Source organism: Rhinolophus ferrumequinum, chromosome 11 (assembly GCF_004115265.2).
Source record: "Rhinolophus ferrumequinum isolate MPI-CBG mRhiFer1 chromosome 11, mRhiFer1_v1.p, whole genome shotgun sequence".
In the NCBI taxonomy this organism is placed as follows: domain Eukaryota; kingdom Metazoa; phylum Chordata; class Mammalia; order Chiroptera; family Rhinolophidae; genus Rhinolophus; species Rhinolophus ferrumequinum.
The window spans coordinates 50,470,039-50,489,301 of NC_046294.1; the positions used below are offsets into that span (position 1 = coordinate 50,470,039).

At 36.8% G+C, this 19,263-nt stretch overlaps 2 protein-coding genes across 2 annotated transcripts in view; both read left to right on the plus strand.

The window, feature by feature from the left end:
- UVRAG (UV radiation resistance associated) overlaps positions 1–19,263 on the plus strand; it is a 273,971-nt gene that overhangs the window by 35,879 nt on the left and 218,829 nt on the right. Inside the window, exons 4-5 of the mRNA XM_033120283.1 lie at positions 3,647–3,808; positions 11,730–11,804. Coding sequence (XP_032976174.1) covers positions 3,647–3,808; positions 11,730–11,804 — 237 coding nt within the window. The remainder of the gene's footprint in view (positions 1–3,646; positions 3,809–11,729; positions 11,805–19,263) is intronic.
- LOC117030283 (cytochrome c oxidase subunit 6B1) lies at positions 13,512–13,960 on the plus strand. The gene has a single exon (XM_033120284.1). It carries the CDS (start codon positions 13,554–13,556, stop codon positions 13,812–13,814), a length of 261 nt encoding a protein of 86 aa, XP_032976175.1. The 5' UTR covers positions 13,512–13,553; the 3' UTR covers positions 13,815–13,960.

A 19,263-nucleotide genomic window follows, 5' to 3' on the forward strand; every position in this document is an offset into this window, starting at 1 on the left:
AAGGTAGGAGTGTACTTGAGATTTTCAAGAAGTGGCTAAGAAGTTAGCATGGCTGGAATGGAGTGAGCAGGGGTGGTTTGAGATTTTAATAGGTTAAGTATGAGAAAAACAGGGGCAAGGAATTGAGGATCAGGGCAGCAGAGGAAATGACCTGGAGAGATAGGGGATGCTAGTTAGGGGCTGGATAACATGAAAGTAAGGTTATGGGTCATACAAAATTAGGAACTTCTTGTGGACAAGGACCCCAACTTACTCATTTTCCTATTTCCTAATGGCCCTAGCACAGTGTTTTACCAAGAGAAGGCCAATAAATGTCTATTGCATTGAATAACAAGAATAATCCACCATTGACAGGTTAGGTTAGGTGGTGGAGATGTATCTGCAAGTCATATATCAGAGTGACGGTTTCTACTCAGGTATATTTAGCATAGAATAATTATTGTTGAATGTATAAGTTAACTTTAATGTCTCCAGCTTCAGCTAGCCATACTCTCCAAACCATTTGTTAACTTTCGGGAGCCTTTTTTTGGTTCCGGAGGAGGTTAGAGCCTTAATATGATTGAAGGGTCATTGGTAATAAGTAAAATGATTGAAGCAGTAAGAATGGAAGTAACTAAATTCTCTAAAGTTGATTTTGTCCACACACAAAAGTAAAGACAAATTATAATGAACCCACATGTACCCATCTTTAACAATTATAAAGTTAATCATTAGATATTTTTACCAAAAGAGAGTTTTTAAACTTTTAGTAGAAAACTGAAAATTTCATGGTGGGAGTAAAAACAGTGATAGCTAGTTCATGTATGTTTTTTAATACAGAAGAGGTGCCAATTATTAAGTTCCCACCTGTGATTCAGCTAGTGTGTCCCATGCATTGTATACATTGTCTCATGTCCTGATGACCATGCCACAAAGTAAGAGACATGCCTGTTCTATAGTTTAGGGAACTGAGGTTCAGGCATCCCGAGGAACTCGCTCTAAGCTGTAAGGCTGGTGGTAACTGGTAAAACCGATGGTCCAGAGCCCTGCTGTTTTGCAGCATCTTGCTGCTTCCCTTTATGTCACACATCCTTCAACCAATTAAATGTCTGCCAGAGGTCTATTACAGGTCGGCGATAGGCCTTATAATTGAATAAACCAACTTCTAGAGCAAGTAGTTTTAGGAAAGCATATGACACAACCATTATTCGGTTGGTGCAAAAATAATTGCGGTTTTTGCAATTATTTTTTTAACCTTTTAAACTGCAATTCCTTTTGCACCAACCTAATAGAACCCTAAACCTTTGTTGGAATTGCGACTGCCTGAGCTGTTTTTAAATCTTTGGGAAAAAACTGAACCGAACAGTACAAGTATTTATGAGATACTGGCCTGAGTGATCTCAAACCAAGTTTGTGTTTCAGTTGAATTGTGACTGAATGAATGACCATTTCATCCCTGTGGGGGGTGTGTCTGTGAGTAGGGAGTCAGCTCCTCTTGCTTATGCCAAATTATGTTACCCTGTGTTACCCTGCATCGTCTTCAGAGTTTTCCAACTTCTACCTGGTCAAATACATGATTTGGAGGGAGACTAAGATAATTGACACATGCAGTTATAGCAACCAGGGAAGAAGAAGATTTAATGAAAACATGTAGGAGTATTATTTATCTCAATTTTGAAGAGACTGGTTAGGAAAGATTTCTAACAATAAGTAATTCCTAAATTGAGACATGAAGGGTGAATAGAGGTGAATGAGACAGGGGAAAGAAAATTTATTGGGCTGAGGAATAGCTAGCTACTACTTATAAATTCAGTATGCATTACCTGAGCGTTGTCTTGCATGTTTTGAGAAAGTTGGAACTATTTTTTTATAATTAAAGTTTATTTGGGTGACAATGGTTAGTAAAGTTACATAGGCTTCAAGTGTATAATTCTGTAGTACATCATCTATATGTCACATTGTGTGTTCACCACCCAGAGTCCGTTCTCTTTCCATCACCATATATGTGATCCCCTTTAATCTCATCTCCCACCCTCCTCTCCCCTTAGTCTCTGATAACCACTAAACTATTATCTTTGTCTATGAGTTTTTGTTTCTTTATTTGTTTGTCTTGTTCCTTTGTTGCTTTCAGTTTTATATCCCATATATCAGTGGAATCATATGGTTCTCAACTTTTTCTGCCTGACTTATTTCACTTAGCATAATATGGAACAATTTTTATGAAGATTCTTAGTTGTGTTTCTTGTAACCATACATTTGTTATTGAGTGGTAAGACCAGTGATAGCTAGTTTGTGTGTGTTTTGAAATTTTTCTGTATTTGTGTGTTTCTTTAATAAATAAGAGGTATTAACTGAGAAGTTATTGAGCAGTATTATAGAGAAATTCTCCTGGTAATAAATAATTTAGATTCTCTTGTGGATAGTTAATAGGCAGTGAACTTTTCAGAGCTTTAAATACCCTGATATTCTGCCACTGTGAATTAGTGAATATAGTCTAGGTCCCTAAATGATGTTAGCACTTGAATAATTTGTTCCATTGAAAATGGGCTGATGTGTATAGGTAAATATAAATAAAAATCATTTTATGGGTCTTTGCAATAACATTGGGCAATAAAGTTTTTGAATGTGTGTCTTTTAAAAATCAGTTTTATTACTTTTTCATTGAGATACAGCACACATTACAGTAAAGGGCACAAATCATGGCCTGATCACTTTTCAAAGGGAACAGATCAGTGTAACCCGATCGAGAGATAGACCGTTATCAGTACCTTTTGTGTTCTCCCTCTAGTTACTACCTTCTGCCAAAACCATTATCCTGACTTCTAGAACCATCGATTAATTCTGCTAGTTTTTGAACTTTTATGTGGCATGTACACTTTTGTTTAGCACAATACTTGTGCAGTTCATCCATGTTGTTGCATATAATAAGTAGTTCATTAACCTTAAAACCTCAATTGCCCTACATGTTGTACAGAGTAAAGGACTACCTCCGTGGCAAGGCATAAAGGATCTTCCCTTGTTTATCTCTAGCTTTGTGTCCTGTCACTCTTGTGTTGTGTGTTCCAGCAGTTGCCTTAGTTCTCTGACCACTCCTTGCTATTTCACACCTCTGAGCCCTTGTTTATCCCATTCTCTTTGTCTGGATACCTTATTTTAATCTGGTGAAATCCTATTTGTCCTTTAAAAGCCAAGTTTCACAGCCTCTGTGGTCTTTCCTCTGTTCCTTCAATGTTTGTTATTCCCTCCTGTGCTACTGTGTAACCTTTTGCATCATTCTGTTAATTGAACTTTTCATGAAACAATGGGATTATTTAAATAGAGGTTTGACTCCAACAATAGGTTGGAGGTATTTTGAGGGCATTGATGTGTCGGTTCTTAATAATTGTGTATTATGTGTTGAATAAATAAACAAATTGCCATATGAAGCTGTATTAATGAGAGGTTAGAACCTATGTTCCTTTTAATAGGTATAATAAATAAACAGAGAAATTCAGAAGTATCATTATCGTCTGTAATCGGAATGTCTTCTTGGTTCACTTAAGTTTGCAATTTAATACATTTATGAGGTCTTTGGTTTTTTTTAAAAACAAAATGATTTACAACCTAATTGGAATAACTGTAAACAAGTTAGAGTGTTCCTAAAACATGTTTTCCTTTCCATCAATAGAATCCAACGTGGCGGAGTCTTGATTTTGGACTAATGCCGGACCGTCTTGATACGTCTGTGTCATGTTTCGTGGTGAAGATATGGGGTGGAAAAGAGGACGTCTACCAGCTGCTGATTGAGTGGAAAGTCTGTTTGGATGGGCTGAAATACTTGGGTCAGCAGGTAATTTTCAGGCTGCAGTTTCAAGTAGTTGTCTTCTCTGCATTAACCTTTCTGTTGATTCTTCTGATTCTACATTTCCTTCTATAAAGAGAGACTTTTTATGATTGTTTACGTAATTATAAAAATTTGAATCATTGCCAAGTTTAAAGAAAAAAAGAAACTTATGAACAGGGGCCCTAAGCTGCTAATATAAGAGGATTTGGTTTTGGTAGGAAAGAATATGCTTTCTCATAGCACAAGGCTTCTTCTGTCTTACGGATGTTGCCCTCTAGAATCTGAAAATTAAGTTGAAAATGAGGAACAAGGAACAAACTATTAAATACCTTCTCTTATGACCATTAGAGCTGGGTTACTCTAGGACTAGGAAGAACTACTGCTTATTGAGCCGAGGGATGCCAAATACCAGGCTTATATACTGCTCCCTTTTCTCTGTGAGGAACTTGCTGTAGGCCCTAGAGCTAGTGGTGCCTGGCAAAACTGGTAAAGCCGATAGCTACGCTCTTCTAGCTGAGCTCAGAAGTAGCTCCATAATCCTTTCTAACGCTGTTCCAGGATGCAACTCATAGCGATATATCAGCACTGCGTATGAAATGGAAACGATTGGCCATCCCCAGACATAGGTTATTACAATTAATGTTTACAGCAACCTTGTGAAGGTTGATAGTAAAGTAATTGCCTTTATTTTCCAGATGGGAAAATTAAACCTCAAGGAATTGAGGGAATTGCTCAAGATCACACTGCTAGGTGGAGCTAGGATTGAAATCTAGACCCCTGATTTAAAAATTCGTTCTCTTTTGTGATGTATCACATGGGTGTATCCACCCACTCCACCTTGCAATGAATGCCATTTCTGTTTTGTGATTCATGTGGGACTGCTGTCAAAGGTAACCCTAAAATGTTGGTCATATCTACAAACATCCCTGATGTTTCTTAATATTTATTACACATAATTTCTGGTATGTTTCTTTGAAAGAAACAATTCTTTTTAGATTATAGAAAATTTCTGTTCTCGTTCTGCTTATCGTACTATATTCTGTGTCCTTTGTTACCAGAGCAATACATGTAATAGATATATTTCTTAGTTAAATTCTAACCTGCTACAAACTTTTAATCTTTTTTATTTTTATATTTTTTCCTCTGTTTTAGGGCTGATCTTAATTGACAAAATGATGACTTTTGGCTTAGGACCTTCCTTCTCTCTTTCGTACCAGGAACTTACTGCCCTTGGGCTGGCCAACCAGGGCCCTAAACTGAAGCACACACCCTTTCTAGCTTCCCACATGCTAAGTTGGCTCCCTGTGGATAGACCAAGATATTAAGCATTTGTTTGTTTTTCTTCTGAAGGTATTGTTTTGTGGAGGATGGCGCTTCCTAATGTTACAGTTGCAGGGCTATAAGCTTGTAGGCGAGTTTTTGGCCAGAGAAGATGGCTTGCATCATGCTTTTCAACTCACACATTCCTTAAGTGGTGGCCTTAAAATACCTAACTGTACTTGTGTCTAACCTGCCCAGTTTAAGAGTCAGCATTCAGGTGTCTTCTTACGAAGTTAGTTATGCAGGTAAAACAGAACAAAAGAAAAAGAAAACATGTTTTTTTAAGCCAATTTGAAATTTAATACCCTTGTAGAAAGTGAAAATTCACCTGTGAGTTAGGTATAACAAGTAACATACTACTAGAAAATCAGATAAAATAAAATTACAGATTTTTAGAGGAAAGCAAGACTAAGATGTATCAGGATAATAGCCAGAATCACTTCTGGGCATTGATTGACCTGTTTTCTACTAGGCATTGTTCTCAATGGGAAGCATCCAGAGATGAGTAAGACAAGATTCTTAGACCCTGAAAACTGATGATTGATTAATTCCTACATAGAGAGCTATGGGAGTAAATGGAGGAGATGGTCACACGAGCCTGATAGTTTCAGGGAGGGCTGACTTTGGAGTGAAATGGCTTTTTTTTTTTACAAGATAGGTTGGTAGAGGTATGATTTACATGCAATAAAATTCACTCATTTAAAATGTAGACTTCCATGAGTTTGAAAAGTGTATAAAGTTGAGTAACCACCACCACCACAGTGAATACCGTGTTTCCCTGAAAATAAGACCTAGCCAGACCATCAGCTCTAATGTGTCTTTTGGAGCAAAAATTAACATAGGACCCGGTATTATATTATATTGTATTATATTATAGACCTGGTCTTATATTATATTAAAATAAGACCGAGTCTTATATTAATTTTTGCTCCAAAAGACGCATTAGAGCTGATGGTCCGGCTAGGTCTTATTTTAGGGGGAAACATGGTAATACTGCTATGAATATTTAAATACAGGTCTTTGTGTTGACATTTCTCTTAGTAAATACCCAGGAATGGAATTTCTGGGTCTAATGGTAAGTATATGTTGAATTTTATAGGAAACTGCCAAATTGTTTTCTAAAGTGACTACCATTCTGCATTTTAATGGATTTGAAGTGGTATTTCATCAGGATTTTAATTTTAATTTTCCTAATGACAAAATGATGTTGAGCATTTAAAAAAATGTTTATGTGCCATCAATCTCTCTCTCTCTCTCTCTCCCTCTTTAGTGAAATATTTTTTTGGATCTTTTGTCCATTTTTAATTTTGTTGTTTGAATTCTCATTATTGAGTTGTAAAATTTCTGTATGTATTCTGGATGTGAGTCGTTCCTTTTTAAGATACATATTTTCCAAATATTTTCTGCCAGTCTGTGGCTGGTCTTTTCAATTTTTTAAGTGTCATTCAAAGTAGAGAAGTTTTTAAATGTTGGTGAAGTCCACGATATAAGTTTTTCCTTTTATGTTTCATGCCTTTTATGTTTTCTCTAAGACATCTTTGCCTAACCCAAGGTAATAAAGATTTACTCATTTGAAGTTCTTCTAGAAATTTTATAGTTTTAGGTGTTACATTTATGTCTATGATACATTTTGAATTCATTTTTATATGAAGTGTAAGGTACATTGTTTTGCAGATGGATGAACATTTGTTCCTATACTCCTTGTTGTAAAGGCTGTTATTTCTCCATTGAATTGCCTTGTCATTTTTGTTGGAAATCAGTTGTTGAAAATCATTTATGGGGGTCTATTTCTGGACCCTATTCTGTTACACTGACCTCCACATCTGTCCCTATGCTAATACATTATCTTGATTGCCGAAGTTTTATGCAATCTTGAATTTAGATAATAGGAATCCTCCAACTTTATTCTCTTTTCATAGTTGTTCTGGCTCTTCTAGATCTTTCGCTTTTGCATATACACTTTAAAATCAGTCTGTCAATTTCTACTAGAATCCTGCTGGGATTTTAATAGGTGTTGAATCTAAGAAAATTTGGGGAGAATTGACATCTGAACAGTATTGAGTGTTTGAATCTATAGAGATGATATATGTTTTCATTTGTGAAAATCTTTGATTTTATTCATCAATTTTTGTAGCATACAACATACAGATCTTGCATGTATTTTGTTAGATTTGTACCTATGGATTCCATGTTTACTGATGCTAATTTAAATGGTATTTCTTTTTAAAATATCCCTATTTCCAAGTTTTGTTGCTATTATATAGAAACATTTCTGTATTGATCTTTTATTCTACGACCTTACTAACCTCACTTATTACATCTAATAGGGTTTTTGTTTGTGTATGTGTGGATTCCTTTTGTAGATTGCTATGTAGGAAGTCATGTTGTCTGTGAAAACAGATGGTTTACTTTCTTCCTTTGTAATGTGTATGTCTTTCTTTTTCTTGTCTTATTTCACTGGTTAAGACCGCAGTACAACATCAAATCGATAGAAGTGAGTAGTGTGGACATCTTTGTTTTGTTGCTGGTCTTGGGGGAAAGTATTCAGTCTTTCACAAGTATATTAGCTATAAATTTTGTAGACAGTTTATCAGGTTCAGGAGGTTTCCTTTTATTTAGATTGGATTTGATTTGGTAGTATTTCATTAAGGTTTTTTCCATCTGTGTCCATAAAGGATATTGGTGTGTACTTTTCTTGGAATTTCATTAAGGTTTTTTCCGTCTGTGTCCATAAAGGATATTGGTCTGTACTTTTCTTGAAATGTCCTTGTCTGGATTAGTATCAGAGTAATGCTGGTCTCAAAATGGATGGGGAAGTGTTTACTCTTGTATTATCGGGAGGAATTTGTGTAGAATTATTGTTATTTATTTCTCAAATGTTTGACAGAATTCTTTAGTGAGTCCGTCTATGTGTTAAGATTTCTTTGTGGGGAAGTTTAGAAGTATGATTAAATTATTAGATAAGGGGCTATTCAGGTTATCTATGTCTTAATAAGTGAGCTTTGATAGGTTGTCTTCCAAAGAATTTGTCAATTTCACCTAAGGTTGCAAATTTATTGCTGTAATAATTTCTACAATTTTACCATATCATTTTCATATATGTAGGATATATAATAATTCTTTCCTCTCTTATTATTGTTGTTGGTAATTTCTGTCTTCTTTTTCTCATGATCACTCTGAGTAGAGATTTATCAATTTTATTAGCTTTTCAAAGAACTAGTGTTTGATTTGATTGCATATCTTTATTATGATTGTTTTCAATTTCACTGATTTGTGCTTTTACCTTTATTATTTTCTTCCTTTTGCTTGATTTGGGTTTAATTTGCTCTTCTTTGCTAGTTTCTTAAGGTAGGATCCTGGATTACTGATTTGAGACTTCTCTTGTCTAAAATAAGCATTTAATAAATTCTCCTCTAAGCTTTAGCTGTAACCCCCAAATTTTGGTATTGTATTTGCATTTTTCACTCAGTTACACATATTTTCTAATTTCCCTTTTATTTATTTTTGACCCAAGGGTTATTTAGAGGTATGTTGTTTAATTTTCAAATGTTTGTGGACTTTCTATTTTAATTCTGTTGAGTTTAGAGGAAGTAGTTTGTATGATTTCAACCCTTTTGTCTTTTTTGAGATTTATTTTATGGTCCAGAATAAATAGTCTGTCTTGGTGAATGTTTGCTGTACATGTGATATGTATGCTGCTGTCATAGAGTAGAATGTTTTACAAATGTCAGTTATATTAAGTTGGTTGATAATCCTAAGTGAATTTTGAATGATATGTTGGAATTTGCTAGAGGAAAAAAGATAGGGATAGGCACAGAAATATGATATTATGGAACATAATCCAATCCATTCATTTTTAGTTGAGGAAAGTATGGCCCAGAGTGGTGATACAACTTGTCCAAAGTCACATACTTGTTTGTGCCACGTATTCAGTTTCCTGAATAGCCTTTAGAAGTAATAGAGTTCATCAAGATGTTTTCCCCAGAAACTAGCTGGTTTTCCCCATGAACTAGCTGGCCGTGACTTGGATTTTGATGACAAAGGAGTTTGAAAATAGCTCTATTCAAGGTGGGAATTTGTTGAACTGCTTACGTGGACCATGTGTAATGGCAGGAGTGCTTGCGTTTAGTTTAAGTGGTTGAACTTTGTAGTAATAACAACAGCAATTGGACACCCTTTAATTATTTGAGTAATCTTTTACATTTATACAGTCTTTTTACATGCACACCATGACCTGGGGCCTTTTGAAGATCATGTGAGCAAGTTTTGTTATTTTCCTCAGTATTTAAGTGAAAAAATGTAAGATCAGAGAGATTAAGTAATTTACTAAAGGTCACACAGTGATTGGTGAATTTAGCCTATTGCTTGTTCCATTGCTCAGACTATATTTTTAATCATTTCACTAACTCGAATCAGCTATCTTAAAAATTGTGCCTTTTTAAAGGGATCAAAATACAAGGTTGTGGTTGGATTAATAGAGTTCTCTATTCTGTAATCTCCATATTAGGATTCTAACACAATTCTTGTTGGGCCAGTAATCTGTAAGTAATGAGTAAAGGATAGTATATTTACACTTAATAGCATAATTTAATAATTCTGAATGTACTGTGTTTCCCCGAAAATAAGACCTAGCCAGACAATCAGCTCTAATGCATCTTTTGGAGCAAAAATTAATATAAGACCCAGTCTTATTTTACTATACTATAATATAATATAATGTAATATAATATATAATATAAGACCGGGTCTTATTTTAATTTTTGCTCCAAAAGACGCATTAGAGCTGATTGTTCTGCTAGGTCTTATTTTTGGGGAAACACAGTACGTAGTAGTGTGGAGTATTTGTTTTTTTAATCATGTTTTTCTTCTTTATTACTTCAAAAGCAAAGGGATCTTTGTGAGCTTTATGGTTGCCTGATTCTGATAGATTATTAGATTCCCCCCAATATTGTTCATGTCGAATTTCTACAAGTACTTTCATATCCAATTATCTCATTTAATCTTTGTGACACCCCTGTAAGACAGAGCAAGGAGTGTTTTCTGGTTTTGGCTGATGAGGAAATTAGGTCATGGACCATTCACATTGGTTGTCTACTATACTCATGTTAGGTGGAGTGCTAGGCACTAGGGCTATAAAGAGAAACAAGTCAGGTTCCTTATCAAACAGTTGTAGTTTGAATTAGAACACAGATCACTTGATTTTTTTTTTTTTTTAGCCCACTGTCTTTTTAAGTACTAGAACCAAGTTGTCTCTTATTTTCAGCAAACTAATTTAATACCATTGCCAGGAAGCTTATGCTCTGAGAAGTTTCCCCTCATATTAAATTTGCTCCTGATGGTAGTCCTTCTCCCTTCTTTAATGGTAATTTTCTTCCAATTTTAAAAGTAATACATGTTTTTTGTGGACAATTTGGACATTTTTTAAAAGCTCAGAGAAGAGAATAAAAAATGATGTGTAATCCTTCTGCCCAGTGACAACCATTGTTAACATTTAGATGCATATAATTTTAATCTCTTATTACCCTAGGTGTATATATGTGTATAAAATATTTTATGTTTGTAAAATTTCAGGTACCTTCTAATCTTAAAATTGATTTCATGATGCTTTCTCTTTTCTCTCATAAAATGAAATACTTCTTGAGATGGATTTATAGTTTTCAGTATAAATTTATTATTGTAGACTCATCTTTTGGTGGTGGTGTATTCAGTTGAGTAAATGTTGTCGGTGAACAGGGAGCATGTGATTAATTTTGCTTTAATAGTAGAGGTAGGAGATACGGAAGTCAGACGAATGTTCACAGGGATTTTCTGCTGCTGATTCTGGCTATTCTGTCTGTAGCTAGACAAAGGAGATCGAATATTCTGGTCTGGTCATCCTTCTTGTCTTTCCTCAACTTGAACCCTCTCTCAATCTTTTACTGAAGAAACTAAAATTTCTTTAGCTACAACTCTTTCTGATCAGGTCACTAAATCTATTTTCATGTTTCACAATTGGATACTTTGTACTATTTTAAGGTTTTTTATTTTAGCTCTTCAATTTAAAAATTTTAATTCTCCCACCTTTTAGGTGAAGTTTAATTTGAGGTGGCACTGACTGAAGCTCCAGTTAGTTGCATTTGAAAGAGAGTGGTATGCAGACAATAATTAGTAGACGTATAAAGACTGTAGGGATTGGATATCATCTTTACACTGTCTTTTTGAAATTTGAAAATAGAAAAGACTAATCTTTTTTTTTTCTAGATCTTCATATTTTTAAAAGTATTTTATAGATTAGCTGGATTGTGTTTTGTCTGACATAATGTGGTATGCCTCTGAATGTACTTTAGGAATAGTCTTCCCATAACAACTTCAAGAAGCGTTTGTGGAAAATACGTGTGAAGGATGGTGCCTGTGCTCTCATGTGATGGTTTTGTGAGACCTTTGACTAAAGCAGGAAACTCTCAGTTGATTACTTGGTCTGGTGATAGTGATTTGTTTTCTGCTGGCTTGTTATATACCGCCAACTGGTTTTTCAGCATTGAGGTGTCCTGCTGTACTTCATTCTCTGATGATATTAAAACTTGATTGGAATGAGGAGAACTAATAGTGTGTTTTCCTCTTCTCTTAGATTCATGCCCGCAACCAAAATGAAATAATTTTTGGGCTGAATGATGGCTACTATGGTGCTCCGTTTGAACATAAGGTAAGAGGACTTTCCTGGTGCTATGAGTTTTGTTTAGTGCGGCTGTGCCTTGACTTGTACGGTGAAATGCTCTGTGTAAACAGAACCATTGTAAGTTCGTTGTGTAGTGTGGCTTAGGGTGGAAGCCTTTAAAAATGAAAACTTATTTTGTAACCACCCCAATTCATGTTTTCTGAATCCAGGTTATCTTCATTTTTTAAAAGAAAATCTGAACTGTGTTTTCTTATTCTACATAATTCTTTGGGAGTTAAGAATGGTGAATTTTGATTAGATGCAATACAATTTTATTAAATGTTTCAGATAGCTTTTACAACTTTCAGTACATTTAAGAAATTATGAGTCAGGTTATATTATCGTCAGCACTATATATCTACAGGCGATTAGAGAAAGGAAAGGAAAGAGAATCCATGTTTACCAAGCACCTACTAGTATTTATGGTACTAGGCCAGGTGATTCATGTTCTTTATCCCACTTGTCCCACTTAATAATAGCTACAAACCAATGAGGCACGTTTTCTATGTTGTTTGCTCTTAGTGATCATGCTACTTCATAATTCTTGGTTGTCTTAAATGCTATTGCTAGAATGCTCCATTCATTCAACAACTGTTTATTGAGCACCTGCTGAATGTCAGCTACTGTGCTCTAAGAGCTAAGGGTACAGTAGTGAGCAAATGGATATTTTCCTATTGTCATGGAATATTTGGAAGAGGCAAACAGTGATAAAGGAACCTAACAAATAAATACACAAACACAAATGGTGGTAAGTGCTATTAAAGTGTGTACTAAGGACCTTATTACCCACTCCAGTGACTCAAGAAAAGTCTTCTTGGCGACTTGACTTTTAAGGTTACGATGTAGAGGATGAGTGGAAGTGAACTATGTGGAGGGAGTGGGGCTGAATAGAGAACATTCCAGGCAGAGGAGGGTAACATGTTGGAAGGCCATGTAGTGGAACTGGACATGGTGAGTTTTAGGGACTGAATGAAGGTCAGAGTGATGAAGGAGAATGATACCCGATGAGGCTGGGGAGGTGGGTAAAGACCACATCATACAGAACCTTTTATAGGATTTTATCCTAATAGCGGTGGAGCATGTTAAAGGATTTTTAGCCCGGCACAGATATAGATTTGGGTTTTAATAATTTCACTGTGGCTGCAGTCAAGATTGATTGTAAAAGATACAAGAGTACATGTGGGAAGACAGTAAGGAGGCTCCTCCAGTGTATTAGGTAAGAGGTGCTGATACTTTGGAATAACAGGGTTGTGGTAGAATAGAGAGAAGATGGATTTAAGAGAGTTTTAGGAGGTAAAGCCATTAGGATTTGGTATGGTTTGAATTTGGGATATAAGGGAAAAGGAGGTGTTAAGGATGACTTTTAGGTTTCTGGCTTGGGTGAAGTAACTGGATGGATAAAAGTGCCAAACACAGAAAACTAAGGGACACTGGAGGCAGACCGGGATTGGTGGATGCAGATCCTGAGTTGAAATTTGATCATATGGACTTTGAGATGCCTTCAGGATAGCCATGTGTAGATGTTAAGTAGGCATTTGGATATACCGTGTTTCCCCGAAAATAAGCCCTAGCCGGACCATCAGCTCTAATGCGTCTTTTGGAGCAAAACTTATTATAAGACCCGGTCTTATTTTAATGTAAGACCGGGTCTTATGTAATGTAATGTAATGTAATATAAAACTCGGTCTTACATTGAACCGGGAGCCGCTTCAGGGGTTTTTTTTAGGAGTCAGCAAGATGGCAGAAGACATCAAGACCAAAATCAAGAATTACCAGACTGCCCCTTTCGACAGCCGCTTCCCCAACCAGAATCAGACCAGGAACTGTTGGCAGAACTACCTGGACTTCCACCGCTGTGAGAAGGCAATGACTGCTAAAGGGGGTGATGTCTCCGTGTGCGAATGGTACCGGCGTGTGTACAAGTCTCTGTGCCCCATATCCTGGGTGTCGACCTGGGATGACCGCCGGGCAGAAGGCACATTTCCTGGGAAGATCTAAACTGGCTCCACCCCACCTCTCTTCTGTCCTCCGTCCTTCTCCCGGGGAGGTGAAGGGAGACCTGGGTACATCCCGCCCTGGGATCCTGAATCATGGCTTAACTAATAATAAATACTTGTTGGAAAAGTGTAAAAAAAAAAAAAAAAGACTCGGTCTTATATTAATTTTTGCTCCAAAAGACGCATTAGAGCTGATGGTCCGGCTAGGTCTTATTTTCGGGGAAACAGGGTATGAGTCTGGAGTTAGAGGAGAGAAGTGAGTTAGAGACACAAGTATGGGGCCAATAGTCAGTGAAGTCTTGAGTACAGATAAGATAGGCTAAGGACAGGCTCTACAGTGAGAAAAAAGGAGCTTAGTAACCAAGCCTTGATGACGTCTAACTGTTAAAGACCAAATAAAGGCAGAGGCATTGGAAAAGGTGACTGAGAAGGAATGGCGAGAGACAAATAAGGGAAAGAGAGTGAAATCTCTTATACAGTCTCCGAGGCCAAAGAGAGAGTTTTTTGTTTTGTTTTGTTTTTCTCTTTTGAGGAGTGGTCAAATAAGATGAGAACTGAAAATTTCCCATCGGATTTGGCATAATGGAAGCTATTCTTGGTGACTTCTTCAGGACTCAGTTTAGGCTCTGATAAGCTTTTCTTCTTTCTTTATTGTAAAGTCCTCATCTTCTGAGACCCTGTAGTGTATCAACATCTTATGTATACCTTTGACATAGGTATATGAAGTCAGACAATTAAGTTCACGAACTCATCCTAGAAAAAGTACTACAGACCTCATTGCTGAATATCACTACGGTCACCTTGGGAAGCTAGGCACCGACGCCAGCACCTAGTCCACCCATCAAAGCAATTTTGGAACTCTTTTTCTGGAATGGCCGTCAGAGCTGTTGTCCTACGAGTATACTTCCTTTCTAATTGAGCCTTCACCCACAAAACACAAAAAAAGCAAGCAAAACTGGGGACTTCCCCTTACAGGAACAAAGCCCGATCCTCCTTGCCCAGAGCAGAATTCTTGTGTGTTTTAGACAGGCTGTTCCTGAAGGGAGGGGAGCAGAAAGGACTGAGGCAGTCGCTCAGTTTCCTCTCCCAAGCTCAACAATCAGATAAGGCACCTGCGGGTCTTGGGGATGAGTGCGTGAAGGATGTGAAAAAACTGCAAATGTTCTTTTAATTACCTTCTCCCCTGGGAAATGAAGTGGGAAGTTTTTCTCCTGTGTGGAAGCATATATGCCAGGCACTATTGTAAGTGCTTTACATATTTTACCTCCTTTAAACCTCAGAATTGTCCTCGTATAGAAGAGGAACTGGCACAGGTCAGTTTCCCAAGATGACACAGCTACTAAGTAGCAGAGCTGAGAGATTCAAGACCAAATGGTCAATAAATGATTATTGAATATATGATTGTCGTAAGTGGTACATTTTATTGTATAGTCCTTCAGTTAATGAGTCCCACTTATATAAGTCCCACTTATCTTGCCCCTGTACCAGCTTTCAGATGAACACCTGACACAGAGGCAGAACCTTAAAAAGCATTTATTTTTTCTTTTTTAAGAAATCAGTATTTCTTGTCAAGATGGCCTCGTAAGTGTACACTTTGATCCCCTCTGCTGCATCAAACAAAAAGCAATGACTGATGAAATCAGAAATTTAAAGAGGACCTACCTTACTAAAACAAAGAAACAAAAAGCAAGATAATGATTGTCTTTGAAACAGAAATGGAATAGAAACATAAAGAAGTGGGCGGAAGCAAAAGCTTTGGGCATAGTTGGCTGAAAGATGTACTCCTCTGAGCAAAATGAGCACTAAAATCTAAGCTAGGGCTCTCTCTGAGACATCTTAGACATCTTTGAGAAACTGCAGATCTATACGGATAATTTTAAAAGGGAAAATCTTAAAAGCTAGCAGGGAGAATGAAAATATTACATGAATTAGGCTGACAGCCAATGTCTCATCAGCAACGGTAGATGCCAGAAGAAATATATCTTCAAAGTGCTGTTAACTATTCATGTATAATTCTATTTATTGTGAACTTTCAGTCAGGAGTGACAGAGGCAATTTTAAATGTGCAAAGATTGCGAGTTTATTACCCACAGACCCTTTCTCTATGCTGTAGTGAATGATGCAGATCGAGAAGTGATTCCAAAGGGAAGATGTGGGTAGTAACAGCAAGTTACAGCAAGGTGCATAAAAATGGTTCAAACGTTAGTGAATTAGCTACTGCCTGTAAACTAATAAGCAAACAAAAACTAACATATAGTAAGTTTCTGTGTTTTAAGGCAAAACAAGCTAGAGCATTGTTATTCAAAGTATAACATGCGGACCAGAACCAATCCAAAAACCATCTGTCAGCAGCCTGTGGTGCGCCAAGTATAAAAATTGAAAGTAAATGTTTCAAAACTTTTATGGCAATTTGACATTATTGTGCCTTTTTAGTGTACTTTCCAAAAGTATTGGTTTGCAAGGGGTTGAAGGAAAAGCAACTGGTGCTTTCCCACAGAGAGTTTGAGAAACATTGCCCCAGACAATAAGGTGAGGGACGGGGTTTAAAGATGGAAGACTCACCGAGGTCACTGATTTGTCTGGGAGACGAATAGAGATTCTAACCAACTGTAGAATTTCTTAGAAAAATTTGCGATCAAGTATGCATGTTAAAAATTGAAAGATACCTAGTCATGACTAGAAACAGAACACAGATTTTTAATTAACAGAGGGAGAAAAGGGAATATAAAGTGTAGAAAACTTTGTTAACTTGATAGGAGACAGAAAAGGAGAACAGAAATGAAAACAAATAGTAAACAGAAACTTGTAGCACAGAGGCAGTGGTAGGAATAAGTCCAAATATATTTGTAATCACAATAACTGCTAATGGTTAGCATGTCTGTGTTTGAAATACCGCATGAAGGATTTAAAAAATGCTGAAGCAACATGGCTGTCAGAACAGGATTGTATTTTAATAATGTGTGTTTTATCATGTTTCCCCCAAAATAAGACCTAGCCAGACAATCAGCTCTAATGCGTCTTTTGGAGCAAAAATTAATATAAGACCCGGTATCTTATATTATATTATATTATATTATATTATATTATATTATATTATATTATACCTGGTTTTATATTATAGTAAAATAAGACCGGGTCTTATATTAATTTTTGCTCCAAAAGACGTATTAGAGCTGATGGTCTGGCTAGGTCTTATTTTCGGGGAAACACGGTATACAGGAGAGTAAGAATTACACTCATGAAGCAATACGGAAGCATGTTTTAAAGCAACTTTTAAAATAGTAACTAAATTTTTTTCTTGATCCCTTCCTTAGCATTCTTGTTTTTTTATATTAGCTGTAATCAGAAACACTTTTACTATTACTTCTGATGATTATGTTGCTGTTAATCTTCTCTCTGACCATATTACTTAAAGTGCCTTCAGCCACTATGGTCTAAAAGATGAAATTATTTATTTGCTCAGAACTTTTGCCTTGTTATCTTTTTCCCAAAAAGGATTTACTCACTTCTCAAAACTGTTGAGTTTTTAGGAACCTAGTAAGTGTCTCTACTATCTACTACAATGCACGAGGAGTCTCACTACTAGGAGTATGTTTGGAAGCTAATCCATTTGAAAGTCTTTGACTAAAGTAAACACTGTGGGTTTGAATCCAGTGTTCAGAAACCTCAGCTGGCAGTATTAGGCAGTGATATGTTGTTAACTTTATGTAGTAAAATATCATTTATCTGGCATACAAATGTGGAACTCTTAAATTTTTAACAGCAGTGCAAAGAAATAATTGAATAAATGATGAAAATCTATCTTTAGTTGTAAAAGTGATTCATGTTTTTTTCGGTCAATAAATATCAAGTACCTACTATTCGCCCATTATTAAACTAGGTAGTAAAATGAAAAAACAAGTCTTTTTTCTCTCCTGTTGTAGGGAAAAACCCAGTTCTTTCCAACCTTTTTCCTCTTTCCTGTGTGTCTCTTTTACTACTCACACTTCACTTCTAATGCTTCTGGTCCCCAAAATGTGCGGATGTTTCCCCCACACCAACAAGCAATTCTCTGTGACACCAGCTGGGTGCCCTTCAATTTAACTCACTATTAACACTGTCTACCTGGACATAGTGTCAGGTTACGGGCTCAGTCCTACAAGACTGCCCCCATACCCCACTTCAGATACCAGTCACAATCCCGTTATCACTCGTGCTTCTGACCAACCGGCTGTAGGTTCAAGGTTCCAACAACTCCCTCCTTGAGTTTGTTTAATCTGCTAGAGCGGCCCACAGAACTCGTGGAAACACTTACGTTTACTAGTTTATTAAAGGATTTCATAAAGGATACAGATAAATAGCCAGATGGAAGAGATGTGTAGGGCGAGATCTGGGAGGGTTCCGAGTACAGGAGATTTTGTCCTGTGGAGTTGGGGTATGTCACCCTCCCAGTGTGTATGTTGGCCAGCCTGACCCCTGTAGTTTTTCCTCCCTCCCTCCCTCCCAACTCCCCTCTTCCCTTCCTTCTTCCCTTTTTTCCCCTTCCTTCCTTCTTTCCTTCCTTCCTTCCTTCCTTCCTTCCTTCCTTCCTTCCTTCCTTCCTTCCTTCCTTCTTTCCTTCCTTCCTTCCTTCCTTTTTACTTTAAGTATATAAGTACAATTGGCGTACAGTTCTGTATTGGTTATATTAGTTTCAGGGGTACAATGCAGTGATTTGACATATTGATACCTTACAATGTGATCAGCTCACTAATTCTAGTAATCGTCTATCACGGTGCAAATGTATCATGATATTATTGACTATATTCCCCTTCCCCTTTTCACCCATCCCCCCACTCCCTCCTTTGTGGTAACCATCCTTTTGGTATCTGTTTCTATGAGTCTGTTTTGTTTTGTTTTTACATTCCATATATAAGTGAAACCTTATGGCATTTGTCTTTCTCTGCCTGATTTATTTCACTTAGTTTGCCCTCTAGAGCCATACATGTTGTTGCAAATGGCAAGATTTCGTTCTTTTTTATGGCTGAGTAATATTCCATTGTATATCATTACCACATCTTCTCTATCCATTCATCTATTGATGGACGTCTAGGCTGCTTCTATATCTTGGCTATGGTAAATAATGCTGTAATGAACATAGGGGTGCATATATCTTTTCAAATTAGTGTTTTCATTTTCTTTGGATAAATACCCAGATGTGCAATTGCTGGGTTGTATGGTATGTCCATTTCTAGTTTTTTTGAGGAATCGCTATACTGTTTTCCATAGGGGCTGCACCAGTCGGCAGTCCCATCAACAGTGCACGAGTCTGAACCCTGTACCTTCAGAATCTTATGGAGGCTTCATCATGTAGGCATGATCGATCGTTCCATTTTCAGCCCCTCTCCCCTCTCTGGAGGATTGGCGGCAGGGCTGAAAATTCCAAGCTTCTAATCCTGGCTAGGTCTTTCCAGTGACCACCCCTCATCCAG

Excerpts from the sequence above, each read along its gene's own strand:
- LOC117030283 (XM_033120284.1), top strand. The coding sequence starts at position 13,554 with ATGGCAGAAGACATCAAGACCAAAATCAAGAATTACCAGACTGCCCCT.